This window comes from Lissotriton vulgaris, chromosome 2_1 (assembly GCF_964263255.1).
Source record: "Lissotriton vulgaris chromosome 2_1, aLisVul1.2, whole genome shotgun sequence".
NCBI classification, from domain to species: domain Eukaryota; kingdom Metazoa; phylum Chordata; class Amphibia; order Caudata; family Salamandridae; genus Lissotriton; species Lissotriton vulgaris.
In genome coordinates, this window is record NC_141687.1 from 2115380978 (window position 1) to 2115397323 (window position 16346).

Genomic DNA, 16346 nt, shown 5'->3' on the forward strand with positions numbered 1-16346 from the left:
TGCAGAACTTCTACAGAGAAATGTGAGGGACGGAGATGATAAATTACTTCTTTAGAGTACACCCTAATGTTTTTACCCATAACATAAGCAATGACATGTAATTCTATGCATTGATAGTCTAAGGTCCCGTAAGCCTTCTACATTTGTGAACATTGCCATGTGTGATGTGGGTGCTGTGGCAGGGGCCTACCCACATCAGGAGATGCCCATCGCCATATCCACGTGGTGTATGGTTGTCAACGCATAACAAAGCAGTGGGTGCATGTGTGCCGCTTATTTATGGATGGATGGCCAGACTTAAACTGCAAGCACAGTCTTTGCACAAATGAGGAACTGTGACCTCCAAAATTCCGGCTGCAAACTTGACAGCCGGAGTTTACTTTAATTGACTATTGCATGATATAAAAAATGTGTATGAGAAAAATGTGTGGGTATAGGTATGTTTACGTATACTGTCCCTGGATTTCAACAAAGCATTTTATAGGACAGATGAAGAAAGGACGGTCCAGGACCAGCACTATAGCTGTACCATCCCTGTCATTTCTTCTTTGTTCAAAGGTGTTCTAAAGGACGTTTGAGTTTTGGGGGATTTGGCTATCTGCTAGATTTTACCAACTTTTATAGTGACCTTAACTCACGAGAGACCACCAATTCCAATTAGGTTATCACAACTATTACTTCTAATACAATGAGTAGAGAAGAGTGATTGCCTGTAGGAGAGTGGGACAGAAGGAACCTTATCTTCTTTGTGATAATCTTCATTACTAATTCTGGGAAACAACATAAACAAATGAAAGATATGCACCTTAGTGGAATCTGCCTAAGGTGAAATACAGAAGACTATGTTGCTCACACTCACAACTGCCTCATCCAGGGAATGTCTTGTACATTAAGAAAATATTCTCGTAGAATTGAATAGGATATTTCCTCTTAAGTAATAGAGCAACTAATGGCAAGGCTAATGCCCAACAATAGGAAAACAAAATTTCTAGAGCTATGCTAAATACCTTAAGATTAGTAAATTGAGAGGAAAATCCAACAGAGAAAAGAAACTCCTTTAAACATGGAAGGGACAAATTCTCAAGAACATGTGATAACAATTGCAAAAGTAACTTAACGCAACTGTGCATATTGCAGTCAATGACGAGAAAATAACACAGTCTTAACGTCCAATTCCCAACCCTGCGGCACCATGCAATAGTAGCATGACAACGTGCCAAATGACTGCGCAAAATCCAATGCGACTAACAAAAAATGTGAAACACGAACGCCCAAAAAATTGCGATGCCCCAAAGCGCGATGCCAAAATCAACAATAACCAGCGACAGCCCTACAAAACCCATGCGTAATGCCTGAAAACGCACTATAAAAGCAGAAACAAAAAAAACATGCCGAAACCAATTCAAACTGCACAGCACCATGGATGCACCCGGACCAAGGTCAGAGGAGAAGCCTAACCCCACAAGCCCCACAGAGGACCAGCCAGGAACCCCGTGTTTAGGGAAGGGCAAGGAGAAGAGGAAGAGGAAGACGGGGTTCCGTCCGCAGGAAGACCAGATCATCGTCATGGAGGTGATAGAACACTACCAACAACTGTTCGTCAACTCCACTGTGGCACTGGCAACACAAATGGAAATATGGCAGACCATCGTCACCAACGTCAATGCAGTCGGAGTAGCGAGGAGGTCAATGGAGGAGGTCAAGAGGCGCTGGCATGATGTGCAAAGGCAGACCAAACATAAACTTGCAGCCATCAAGAAGGCAGCAACGGCGACTGGAGGTCGGAGGCCTGCGCCACAGGACGAGATGGATGAGCTGGAGGAAATGGTGGACACAGCTCGATATGACCTGACCCAACAGCAAAAGGGGGAGTGACTATCAGTGTACTTGGGGTACGGGGGAGATGGGCACAATGGCACACATTCACAATCATGTGAAGCACACTGCACATCCACAATGACAGTGGAACATGTCCCTGATACCCTTGACACAGTGTAGCACACATAGAAACACTGAGTAGGCCCCTGTCCACTGTGTGCACATATGGGCCCACCCCGAATAAACAACAACACTACCAATTGATGCACATGTGATGAAACCAGAAAAGCAGCGGCTGTGTGAGCTACACTGACTAAGCAAGTGACACTGCATGACCAATAGCATGGCAGCAGCCCAAATAAATGAACTTGTGCACAAATCGACATGGAGGTGGCCCAGTGTGGATCACATCCGTAAAGGAGCAGGTCACACTCTGACACATCCACGTACACCTACAACCCATGCCGTCCAATACACACAGCAGACATACAATGCACAAGGACACAAAATCTTTGCAAGAGCACAAATGACCCAAGTCACAAACATACCTGCCCCCGAAAAGCACACAATTCAAAGGCACACCACCTCAAAGGGACAAGGGTCCACGAAATCAGAGCTGCAGGGCTGACTCGCCCACAATGCAACACTCACACATAGTAACCACAGAACATCACCAATGACGGCTATGTGGGACAAAGTGCAAAACCTCCACCACAGGACAGAGGACACAACAGGTTCCGCTTGTGCGTAGTAACTGGCCACTCACAACTGGCATTGCCTGCCACTGTGTGATGACAATGTACGGGTACCACCACACATTCCGAATGTACTCGGAAAACCTACTGTCTGCCATAAAATAGCCAGCTCCACCAAAACAGTCACAATGTGCATTGTCATGCAGTCTGAATGTAAACATCTGCAAAGCGGCAACATACATGGGAACCTCTGTTAACATGCTTCTCCCCTTAACATTGCAGGGGGACAATCAAAACTTACTGCAGAGCAGACCGCTAATTCCATCAGTGACGATGAAGAGGACAACCTGCACATCTGTTCAGACACCCTCCCATGCATAATAGACAGCCTCCGCACCCCACCCCAGGAGCAGGGCAGCCCAGCTGCCTCGAGGTGACAGCAGGCAACACACACCACTCGGCTGTCTCCCAGGACCCCCACGAATAACACATGGAATTCCAATGCCGTGTGTTGGGTTGTCAGGTGGAGTTGGCTGATCAGCTGCGGGTGGGTTTTGAGCTCGTGGCAGCCAAACTCGATGCCATACGTGGGTGCCTGAGTCCCATCAGGGACCACTTACAGTCCATAACTGACACATACTGTCCGCACCATGCTCCACGACAATCCTTGGCTGACATTGCTGGGGCCATCTCTCAAGAACTGTCTAGTCAGACAGGCACCAGCGATGACAGCACAGAGTTGGCACAGATGCGCAGGACAATTGAGACCATGGATCAGATGCAGGCTGGAAGTATAGCTTCCCTGGCTGAAAGCCAGCGAGATGTAGCTGGGATCTTCCATGCCTTGCAGTTCATCATCTTGTCATTGCTGCCACTGAGCCGGGCCCAGATGACTGCAGCGGGAACTACAACACACACCTCTATGACCCCTGATCTGTCAGTGGCACACAGCGATGCAGCCCTATCACCATCGCACCCTGATGTGTCCTGGCACCCAGTGATGCAGCCATTACTCCGCCACACACACCGGACACTGAGGAAGTATCAGAGGACTACGATGTGGATGGTAATTAGTATGTAAGGAAGGAGGTAGTAGCCTCCATCACCGCCATATAACCTGTCCCTGTATGGTTGTGCCCTGTGCATCATGCCCTGGGACAACACCTTCCATTGACTGCCTGGAACACTCAGCAACATGCACCTAGACCCCGACATGGACTGGCATATCTTCCCTGGTGGACAATAACTCAGCACTCCTGCAGCAGACTGCACTCTCCCTCTCCCAAATCACTTACCAATCCCCAGCGGACTCTCGTTGGCCCACCATTGAGCTCCCAAGTAATGGGGGCTTGGCATGGCCATGTACAGCTCCAGCTCCGGAATGTACCAGAATGTGAATAAAACATTTGAATCATACAGATGTGTCATGACCATGTTCACTCAAGTGTGAAAGTATCTATGGGTTGTATGTCACTACAACGCGGGCTATTACCACGCGTGCCATTACAACGCTGTTTTTACAACGCAAGTCATTACAACAACTTGCGCTGTAAGCGCTGGATAGTGGAATAGTTTAATTTTCTATTCCAACTCCAGCCCACGTTACAGTAGGGAAGGTGTTGGAATAGAAAATTAAACTATTCCCTATCCAACAGTGCCCTCCAGCGCAAGTCATTGTAAAAGCAGCATAGTAATGGCAGCGCGTGGTAATGCCTGCGTTGTAAAGGCTGCTCACCGTATGTATGTATGTATGTATGTATGGACAATGATTGCAGAAGAAGGTACACCTGTGTAAATGATATGAATGTGCATGTTGAACCCTGAGCCACATGGCCAGTTGGATGTCTGTGAAGGTGAGTACTAGTTGTGGCCTCATTGCACATTAACGAAAATCTCGCAACACCCCAACATATGCACACGTCCATGTATTGAATAGGGCTGTGTGTAGGAATGATCAAATCGGTAGCAGGCCAGAAGTGGTGTCCTACATCACAAATGTCACCAGAACTTCACGTCACAAAGCTTCTCACACATATCAGTGTGGACACAATCTGTTTTGATTCATTGCATTCCTCCACATGGTCAGAGGTTGGACACCATACTCACATTGCTGGAGACACGCAAGTGCACAGGCCTGCCAGAAACACTCCTGAACACAGTGTTAGGCTCAGAGAGATGGAGCAGGCAAAAGGGACCCACCGCCATTCTACAAGTGTCAATCAGTCCCTCCCTGTGTAGGGACGATGCTCATTGTGGCACACGATTCGTACATCTGATCAACACTCATCACATTTGGACAGTTGTGAAGTTGCTGGACTTTATTGGCATGTGCATGTCAGTACAGACAAGGCAAGGGCCACAACAAGCAGGGACATGCTTGAGACACACGCAGCATGGGGACATGTTGAGGTGCAAGACATGGCGGTGCAATATTGTATACCAATCGTTACGGATGGCAAAGGTCTCAGCCCACCTTGCCTTGCTGGACGTGTCATGTGATGTTTGGCGTCTGCCCATTGTCCCGTGTCAGGGGACATGACTCAAAGCAAATGGGATCTGCATATTGCTGTGCCACCAGACTGCACTGACAGTCTGATCTGCTGACAGTGATCAGGTGGGAGGGTCCGACAAAGTTACATGTCGTGCTACATTGCCATGTGTGTACTTCCCCCCAGCAGTATGTCCGATTTGTGAACGTTGCCAAACAACGCTGTGCTGCTCCGATCATGTAAGTGCCTCACCTTGCACAGGTGTGAGTACGCACGTGTAGTTTCTCACACATGCCTCCTGAGTCCAGACGAAGGCAGGCATGTCCACTGTTGTGGTGGGATATGTGAGCACCCCCCCTGATGCAACAAGGTGTTGGAAGCTGTGCTATGGGTGAAAATCCGATGTGGCTGCAGGAACGTACTTACTCGTCTATGAATGCCACCGCAGCTTCATGGGCAATATGTACCAATAGTACGTCGTTGTTGGATTCAAGGAACACCAGCGTGACCCAATCCATTAACTGGTCCGGACAGATGTGCTCAGTCCACGCTGTTTCCCCAATCCGTAGCATAGTCTAATAGGGTAGCGCCTCAATGTGGTCACTGCACATGAGGAGTTGTGCAATCTCCAATGTACAACTACCGGCACATACGCCAAAGATCAGTGCATCCCATGCTCGAGTATCCCAGTGACACTCCTGTTCGTGGGCCAACAGGGGGCGCACCGCAGGTCATAATCCAATTCAGCTAACCGTGCTTTGGATAGTCAGACCTCCATGGGGCACTCAAATGCGCATGATCGACAGTGGAACCAGGGCTGGACGCAGGTGACGTTAGCAAGACGGAAACTCAGACGGTAACTGATTCGCAACACTGCCATTGGAACAGATCCCAACAGATGTAGCATTCGTGCACGGTACAGTTCCGCGTGACAGGGGTTGTGCATGTGCCCGGGAAAGATTGCCATTACGTTTGTTGGTCTCGTAGCACCGGCACTCCTCAGACCGGCGTCAGTTCTGTGGACGATATGCCACAGCTCTGGGCAATGAGTCGTATGTGTGTGCAATTCAGGACCAAGGTCGGAGAGTCGGTTGGCCTTTCGCCTCGTGGGTATGAACAATGGAGCTTTCATTCCTGGTTTTAGTCTGACTACTGCTTGCATTTCGGCGATGTGATGTGGCCTTTGCGCTGACTTTGATGCCAGGCCTGTGGTTTGGCGTGCACGAATTTCGAGACACACGCAGCTGTTTGCATATTTGCATGCACCAAGGGTACGATTGGCATTGCGCTCCTTGTTCAGTCTCTCTCTTACTCTCTCTTTCTCTCTCTTTGTCCTTTGATGAGTGCCTGACACACCTTCTTAGCTTGAATATTGTCTTGCAGGCTGTGACGCACAGACTGTCCAAGGATGCCCCACCATGACTCTTCACAATAGTTGTTTTGAGACAAATTAGTATGTGACATTTTGTTTGGTCATTCAATGGTGCATGAATGACTCAGGATTTCTGTACTCACATGTGTGTTGATTACTGCAATTGTGCGACATCCCATGTTTTGGGCCGTTGATGTGCAGTATCTTGTTCTGGTGGTGGTGGGGTGTGCCGGGGGAGGGCCTGGGGGTTGTGGCGGTGGGTGTTGTGGCCCTCTTGGGTGTCCGGGCTGCATGTTCAGTGGCTCCATGGCATCTGTTGTTCTTCGGGTGTGGCTCTGGGCTGAGCTCCCTTTTTTGGTGCTGGCTGTCGTCCGCTATTGTACCAGGTCAGAGCAGCTGTTAGTTTCCTGCTGCTAACGCACCTTATAGCATGTTTTGTGTTCTTATCGGCAATCTGGCTGGTCATTGAGAATGGTGGGGAGTGTTGTTGTTGCTGCTTTTGGCACGGGAACGCCTACTCTGCATCTCATTACCGACTGTTGTGGGGGTAATCTGTGGCGATTTTCTTTTGCGGCTATCGCAGGTAAACTGGTGCTATGGGCTGTTAGCACCAGCTTGTAAATGGGGTGATAAATGTATCACGACTTTGGCTGCGATAAAGTGCTGTAAACTAGGCGATAGCTCCTTGAGAATATGCCCTGAAGACTTTCTCAGCAGCAATAATTAATTTTTCATTAAGAAGAAACAGGAATTTCAGAATGCAGCAGAAACTCTAAGGAGCCAGTCTGAACATCAAGGATCCAGAAACATAATGCCCTCTTTAATTATGGCTACATTGTTTTCCAGAATGTTACATGCCATCATTGCAGTTTCTGCTTTCCAAATTTTCTGGTGTAAAGCAGGAAGACACAGAATGCTGGGATGTGTAGTTACAAATGCTTACATGGTGTACCCCATCACCAGAGAACACATCCTGCTTGGATGTAGTTTCAAGAATTACAGACAGTGGATCAATATCTTCAGCTGAGACAAGCCTTAGCTGAAGGAAGCTGATTAAAGTTTTGTGATTCTTATTTGCACCAGTGGGAATGCTTATTGACATTCATGTGTAAAATTAGGTTCAAAGGGTGGAGCGGATGTGAATCCCTTCTGTATTATTTTTGTTTGTTAAAAGTATTGTTTTGGGCACAAAAGGTAGTCATTACTGGTGTAGCACTTCATAAACAAGTAGCATGAATGAGAATAGTTAAGGATTAATTAAAGATATGTGTGCACCCACCTCTATTATTATCGGTAAATAATCAAAAATGTTTACTTTTTTCTATGAATAGCACAGGCAAGATGGAGGACGAGTGTTGCCCCACAGGGCAATCCCATCCCCCAAATCTCCTTCTGCATTTCCTTTGTTAAGCCTGTGTGAAGGGTATACACATGGTTTCCAAACCAGAGGAGAACATGAAGGGTTCACATGATCACCGGCGTATAAGGGGAGAATCCTGCTATTCCAGACTATGGGCCTGATTATTAGTTTAGCAGTCCTGGAGCGCGCTGCCATGCCAGCAACTCTCTCTAGGCCTGCCAAACCCGTAGTCAAACCGCTTGCCAGATTACACAATGGGAACACTAATAAATGTCTAGATAAAGGAGAAGGTTGTGTAGTTAACATGTGCTCCTCCCAACATGGCTATTTGCGGTCATTAGTCTTTTCTAGAGAAAGGAGGAGTATGTGTAGCAAACTGGTTCTCCTCCCAACATGACCACCTGCTTGCTAAACCATTGTGGGTTGCTCGCGTGGGTTCGTATCCCATCCTCTTCGCCAAAATGTTGTGGATAGATGTAGATAGATCACAAGATACTTCTGGATATGTTACAGGATAGGTTTATTAAGACACAGGCGAGCATTAGACCTCGCCAACTGACCAGACCATCAACTGACAAGTGTGTAGCCTTCAAGTACAAAGTAGAATGCATATAGGTATACTGAGAGGCTTAAGAGGTGTGAACATAGAGAAAAGTCCAATGACCAGAGACGGCCATATTGCGAGAGGTATAAGTTTACTACATATACCAAAGCTCATTCCTGCATGGCATGGACTCTGCAGTCCATGAAGTGCAGGAAAGGGGGTGAATGCATACAGGGGGGCACAACATGCTCCCCCCCTGCAAGCATCCCCATGGCCTGAGGGACCAGGGGGCCCAGTAGGTACCCACCATTACCTCACCACCAGCATTTTCATGGAGGGCTCACCACCATGAGAAGGCTGGCAGTGATGAAACTCGTAATATGCTTTACAGTGGCGCAACTGCCCCACTAGCATATTACTGCCTCATGCTGCTGCAATACCGCCAAGGAATGGCAGTTTCCTGGCGGTTGCAGTGGGCCTGCCGTGGTCTGACTGTTAAACTCAATATAGGGTGGTTGGACCTCCGGTACGGCGGTAGCCGCAGTCCCACCGTGAGTGTTACAGTCCTCTGGACCGCCAAACTCGTAATCAACCCCATAGTCTGATGAGGAAAAACTCAACCCAGCCTAATTCGACAGACCTTTCAAAGTGTACAAATGCACTGGACCGTAATTGGCAGTGGCCATTTTTCAGTGAGAGTCTGCTCAACTGCACAGCTCGGGGAATGTGAGTTACCGTTGCTGAGTATCTCACTGAACATCATTTAAAATGAGAACGTTTGCTGAAATGTGGGGCTAGAGTGATGCTCACTTTCTAGGACTAGGGGGCGTATTTACAAGGAGTTAGTGCCACCGCAGTGCCATTTCAATTTTACACAGCAGCGGCTCTATCATTACTCCATACTACTCCATATTAACAAACCGACGCATTGGATCCAATGCACCAGTTTGTAAAGGCCTGTTTCACATTATACCTGCCTCAGATGAAATGTATGCAAGGTAGGCATTCCCTGGTTAAAAGCCATGCCAAACTGATGCAGTGAAAAAAGCGGGGCTTTTTAACATGGGACTAGCTTCTGTGTTCTGAGGCATTCCTGGAGGTGCGCCAGTCTCACAACCAACTACAGAAATGCACCACTTTAGTTCAAAAAGATGCATCAGAATTTCTGACGCATCCATGAATACTTGCGTCATGGAGCTTTATATTGTAAATACAGTGCATCCATGGCGCCAGTAGGGCATTTGTGACAGGCGCAAGAAATCTGATGCATCGCTGCGGATACGCCAGTTCTTGTAAGAATGCCCCTATGTCTGTGGCTATCCTTAAATTCAGCTTTCCTGCCCTGCTATTGACCTTATCCTCTATAGAAGTCTGAGCTTGCTCTCATGGTCCTGCAACACTGTAGAAAGCCTATGCAAAATCTATCCCTTGGTATAAGGTGACAATTTGACTCTGGTGCCATCTTAAGGTTTATTAATAACACCTTCTAACCCCTGGCACCCTGAACAGTGATGGAGAAGTAGGGCCCTAGAGACCAACTGCAAGAAGAGCAGACAAGATGGTGGTCACTAGGATTTAGAGCAATGTCTAACAAGCAATGCCAGCTACAGAAAGCACCACCAAGCAGTGTGGCATTGTATTTGTAATTCATTACTGGGTTTATTAACTTTAGTAAATCTGGGAATGTGCCAACATCCATGGGTGGATGCATGGAAGCTCTACCCACAGAGTGCCTCCTAGCTTGAAATGTATTGTAATGCAGCATCGTATTATCTCCTACCAAATTAGAATAGTATATCATATGAAGAAATTAGTCAAGCTAAATTATGAACCCTTACTTAAGAAATGGGATCATGGATGGATTCATTAATAGACATTTGTATTATTGTTACAGGTGCTCCACTTCTGGAATTTTATATCAATTCCAGTGTACACCGTTATCCATTTCTAAAGTTTTTTTCTGTCGTCTGCACACCAGAATAGTAGCTTTCAATGGGCTATGAGAAATTTCACCAAGCTATTCATTTCCCAGAATTGCCCACCTTAGAAAATGGCTGGTCACGCCTCAATTTCCATTTATTCTTCTGGGCAGCCTGATCAAATGGATATCTACCCTTATTACTTGGCATTTGAAGCATATACCAATTCTGTTTGGGACCTCAAACATCTGAGTGGCCGGATAGCAATTTTGATTTCAAATCTTATAAATGTGTGAAATTCGAGGTCATGAAAACAGGATTATGTATTTGGCAGACACTGTAAAATGCTTAAGATTGCAATATTAAAGAGATATATACCACTTATTCAATAATCATTAACAGACAGGTTGTAAGGCACTTTTTTTTCATATTCTTTTCATATATATTTTATATTTGGGCACAACACAGTCTTCAATCATTGTTTATTTGTTGCATGGAAGCAGAACACTAAACTGATATTCACCATGGACTTGCTCTACTTTGAGGTTTTGCTTTTTAAAGTTTCCACATATAAGATATTTTTGGAGAAGATCATGTTCTACATATGACTAAGATACCTCTCATAGAAATAAGGATACATGGGCTTAAACTTGTCAGTGTTAAAACTGTATATTCATTTTCACTGAAACCATAGTTGTTGATAATGAGCATATTTCTGGGAGACTGTCACAAAGCTAAATCTGCCAATGTCAATTATATTTATCAAAAAAGCATAGATTACAGATGAGAAAACCGTATGGCTGTTCATTACACCTTCAACATTTCCATGTTGTACAGATTCTGTACTATGAACCTTCCTTGCTCTATAAAAATAATTCTAGGTGCCTAAATGTGGGGTAGAGGATGCAGCAGATGATGTGCATATGCTTGGTTTATGTAATACATTGGATACATTTTGGCCTACTGTCAGTAATGAACTAAGCAAAATACTACAAACAGACATTCGGTTTAATGAATGTAATATAATACCAAACTGTGATGGAAGCAATCAATAGGTTCATACCAGGTTATGTTTTTTCAATAATGACTATCCGACTCGCTATAAATATTGGATAGGTTCTGAACCCTTTCCACCAATAGTTTTGTCTACTGGTGGCTTGCATGTGTACCATATAAGAATTGGAGAAAGATATTTATAGCAATAATGGTAGAAGTGGGAAATATAGGGGGCCGACTTCATGCGGGCCTTTCATCAGATGGGTGACTATATGTTAGGATAATGATGTCATTATGAACTTTAAAAGGATGGCATTGCATACTGAGGCATTTGGCTGAGCCCAATGTTTTGATTATTGCTTTGTTGAATCATATTCTATTTGTACATGTATGTGAGACAAGTTGTCCGTATAGTCATCTTCACTATTTTCTCAATGAAAAAAAGAAAAGTTAAGTCCTGCTTATTTTATTGTATTTTTTGGTAAAATCCATTCAAATTTGCAGTCAAGGTACCAAATCAATCAAAGTGACCTTTATCAATCAGCCCCTGCCCTCCCTTGCAAAACTAAGGAAGTGCAGTCAAGTTGTCGATAGAAAGGTTGTTTAATGATGTACTTGTTTGTTCTTCACTATAGTGAAACACTCTTCACCTTACCTAAATTAGAGCAGCATTTCAAATATCAGAGTGCGAAAAACACTGGGAGAGACAATTTTTTTCATACTTAGGCCCATTCCACAGTCCAGAGAGCAATGGATACTCTATACACTATCATTGAGAAATAACACATAGGAATTCAAGCCACAATGTTTGAAAATAAAATCTTCAGTCAATTATCTGTAAATAGAAATGATATTTCTCACATTCTGTAAAGGAGAAATTATTATGCTTTAAATACTACATTTGCCTTTACTATTGGATGATATGTTCTCGCACTCCACACCACAGAAAATTCCTAAATATTAACCTATTATGAACCAGCTCAAGTCAATTTCCAACCAATCAAATCATTTCAAATTTTTTTTTTATTAAAACACTGATCATAATCATAACACCTTGAGGTACATTCAGGTAATACAACTTTTAGTTGTACAATGTTTCATCTTACTTTGTGAAGTTCTTTAAGAAATATACATCGCAGCAGCAACTGAATAATTATTAAAAACAATAAATTAAATGAACCTTGCTTATGAAAGAATTTTTGTTCCAAGTTTAAGAATCATCTTTTCATTTTTGCAAATCTTGGTTGACTTTCACAGAAGAAGTATCCTTTTGCTGAACAATATCGAATATAGGTCAACAAGGAAGACGCTTTTGCTTGTTCATTTTGATTTGGCCAAATGCCAAAATGTTCTCAAGTTCGTCACCAGTGTAACAGTTCGTTTTTGCACACACCTGTGCATTCTTTCTTGTAAGCAGGAAGAAGTTTTGCTTTCCATTTTAATCATCAAAGGATGGTCTCTCGACAAACGCCAAGTAAACTGTGTGGCCTGTCCCGTTCTAGACTCTGTGTTATGCGTGTCCTACCTAAAAAGGCAACTGGGGAACTCAAAGCCCCACAGCTCTGAAGGTGAAGGTCTTCTTGCAATCTCTTCCTAGAGGTATTCACATTCTGTTGGGAGGTTGTAATCACCTGCAACAACGAACAAAGGAACAAAACATTTCCAATGTGAATTTATTTAAATGAATCAAATAGTTCATTTAAAGGAAACTAAATTATTAATATTTAAAACTTTTTTTCACTTTACAAAACATATATTGGCCATCAGAAAAAACAAATATAAAAATGTATCTGTCAGTAACATTCTCTGAAATTGGATTTTTGTTTAAGACATTTGCATATCATTGTAAATGGGATTGAAATTTTCAGAACAGTGGGGCATATTATCAAGGGGGTTTATCTCCGTTTTTTTGGCTTTAAAAGCCAAGAAAGCGGAGATAAAAGTATCTCCCTATTACCTAGCTGTCGCTAACACCATTTAGCGACAGCTAGTAGGAGATAGCGACCATCTTGGGCCCCACTTTGCATGTCAGTGATATTTATCACTAATGACATGCAAAGTGGGTGTGCCAAGATGTTAGCGACTGGAAACAGTCGCTAACATCGCTATCTCCTATTACAAACTTATGGAGATATTCGTGCTAAGCGCGAATATCTCCAAAAGCTAACACCTGCCCTGAGCAGTTCTTAGCCATGTTATCCAATGGGAGGTGGATAACATGGCTAAGAGCATTAGCTCGGTAATGCATGAATATCGCTGACTTTTCAGTGATATTCATGCATTGCGGCCGATTTTTATCGCATTTGCGATAAACCTTGGTAATACCTAGGCTCATCTGCGATAAAAATCGCCGCAGCTCAGCGGTAAATGTTTGTCTCTAACCAAGCAATAGCGATAATTATCGCTATTGCTTGGTAATATGCCCCAGTGTTTCCCCTGTGCTAACGTTGGAAGCTACAGATAAAAAAAACATATTAAATAACAAAATAACTCAACATGTACATTATAGAAACAAGACTGCAAAAGAGAATTTACCCAATAATGTTTATCTTCAAAAGTATTGGCATTCACTTAACCCACCTATTATTACTTGGATTCAAACAAGTGCTTAATTTATTTATGAAGAGAAAAAAGTAAAATAAGCACAGGTGCCCAAAATCTTGCTAAGGAGGCAGTCCTTTCTGTACTGGCATTGGGCCACATTCTGCATTGAGAGAGCCCCCTTCCACCAGCAGCACTGCCCTCTTTCACCCCATAGCATGATCTGCTAAATTCCTGGACAATACCCTGAAGTGGGTATTAGCAGGTAAATTAAGTATTTGAACTAACCTTACTTAGGTGGGGTTTGGGGACTGTCCTTCCCATGAAAAACATTTATAAAAATTGGATAAAAACAGTGCATTGAACAGCTGTTTTCCATTTACATTTTCTAGGAAGCTATTGGGCTCTACAATGGTACTCTGCAAGGACACTCATATAATATTCCAGTTTACCATTCAACAGGAGATGCAATATATTGAGAGGATGGTACATGTGTTACTGCTATGCTAACAACAGAGTGCATCCATTAATGTATTGCGTGATTGCATTCTGTGTTTTTTTCACAGGCTCTACAGCAAGAGTTAATCCATGTATTGCTGATAAATTTGACACTATGCTACAATACGCACAGCAGGTGAATGCACAGTATAATAAATAATTCTTGCCAGAATGGCTATCAGGCATATTAGCAAGAACCTTGTTATAATTATCGCCATTTTAGCGTCAGGAAACTGCCGCTAAAAGGGCGATAATGGGCTTGCTAATACGCGTTATAGAATTCCAATAGAAGCCCAGGTTAGATGTCCTGCACATCTAACCTGGGCTTCTATTGGAATTCTATAACGCATATTAGCAAGCCCATTATCGCCATTTTAGCTGCAGTTTCCTGCCGCTAAAACAGTGATAATTTTAACGAGGTTCTTGCTAATATGCCCCTCTGTGTTTTTAATCAAACTAGTATGTTTCTGATGGCCTTGGAGCTTAGTCCAGTCAATAAGATCTGGTACCTTTTTGACGGAGAAGGGAGTTCATCCCAGTTTGCCGACAAATCTGTGTAAGACCACATTGCATTCTGCACCCACTCTCTTTGGTGTGCCTATACATATTTTCTTTTTAAAACACTGATATTCAGTCTGCCCATGGCAAAGAATTCAAAGCTATATACATAGTTTGTTCTGTAGGCTTTATTTCCTAAGTACATATTGGATCACTGACAGAATATCAAGAAACAAAATTATTGTGAGGACAGACTATCGTGTCAAAAAGATCGAGCACCAAAAATTCGAGACAGTAAGTACAAATAGATAAGTATAGATTTAGTATTCTTAACTCCCAATCTACGTACCTTGAAAATGTGTGTGTCGTCAAGGTACATATATTTGGAGGTATATATAGTAAAGCTTTGCTTAAATATAGAACTGATTAGAGGAGTGGGTAACCCAATATACCCTTGCGGGCTCGGGCAAACAATATATGATTAAGGAAAAGTACCAGCAAGGGTTTTATTTTGAGAATCAAAGTTTTACAGTGTGATAGGGTCTACCTTACTAAGACTCCTCAACTGAAAAAATCAGTCACTGTTATGATTACTGATATTTGTTTAAGACCTCATGGAAATAAAACAATTTTAAAAATAGCAATTCTGTTCATCAAATGAAATTCAGAAAATAATGAGAAGCAACACAGGAACAAATATTTTTAAAGAAACTTATTATTTGTATCTTCAAATCAAGTTCAAATTTTGCAAGGGTTAATAATCAAAGTAATTGCAAATAAATCTTAGGTATAAGGAATCGACGAAATCATTCTATCAATACATAAGAAAATCAATCCAGTCTGTAAATTAAATAGAAAATTGACTCTTTTTTGAAATAAACAGAAAGTCAGATGCAGGGTGTAGACATGGACTGGTGTGTCGACGTTTCGGTCTTATATGTTTTTATCCAAAGACCATCATCAGGACGGAGAATTTTAATGTAGTACGGATGACCCCTATAGATATAATCATGAAATTAACAAACATTCTTTTTGAGTGTTTTTGAGTGTTGCTGACATATAGTCATTAAATATATACATTTTATTATATGCATTTTTTTGATCTATTTACATTTCAAAAGTATATGTAAAAGTTGTAGCTTCACAGACTAGTCAGTGTGGTGACAAAGAATGCTGGCTTACAAAATTGAATTTAAGATACTGATCAAGGTAGATGCAGTGAATAACTTACTTATAATAAAACACAGATAGCACTATGAGTGTTCAGAAGTGCAGTTCAACGTGTGAATTTATATCCTGTCGCAGGGCGTTCAGAGGCGTTTTGTATGCGTTGGAGTTTCTTCTGGAGTGTGGTCATGGTTGCTGCATAGAGGGTGTTGCCGTAGCCCAGCCTACTGCTGACGAGTGCTTGGGTGACTGTTCTTCTGGTTTCGGTGGGGATCCATCTGTAGATCTTGCGGAGCATGGGGAGGGTGTTGTAGCAGGAGGAGGAGACGGTGTTGACTTGCCCTGTCATAGAATGCGTTGAGTCCAGGATGACTCCCAGGTTGCGTGCATGGTTGGTGGGTGTCTGGGCGGCACCCAATGTGGCCGGCCACAAGGACTCGTCTCATGCG

General features: G+C 43.3%; 1 protein-coding gene across 1 annotated transcript in view; it reads right to left on the reverse strand.

Moving 5' to 3' along the window:
- Positions 1 to 12221: 12221 nt before the first annotated feature.
- The window catches only part of ENTREP2 (endosomal transmembrane epsin interactor 2), a 1796185-nt gene continuing 1792060 nt past the window's right edge, over positions 12222 to 16346 (reverse strand). Inside the window, exon 12 of the mRNA XM_086959018.1 lies at positions 12222 to 12824. Coding sequence (XP_086815144.1) covers positions 12639 to 12824 — 186 coding nt within the window. The 3' untranslated portion in view covers positions 12222 to 12638. The remainder of the gene's footprint in view (positions 12825 to 16346) is intronic.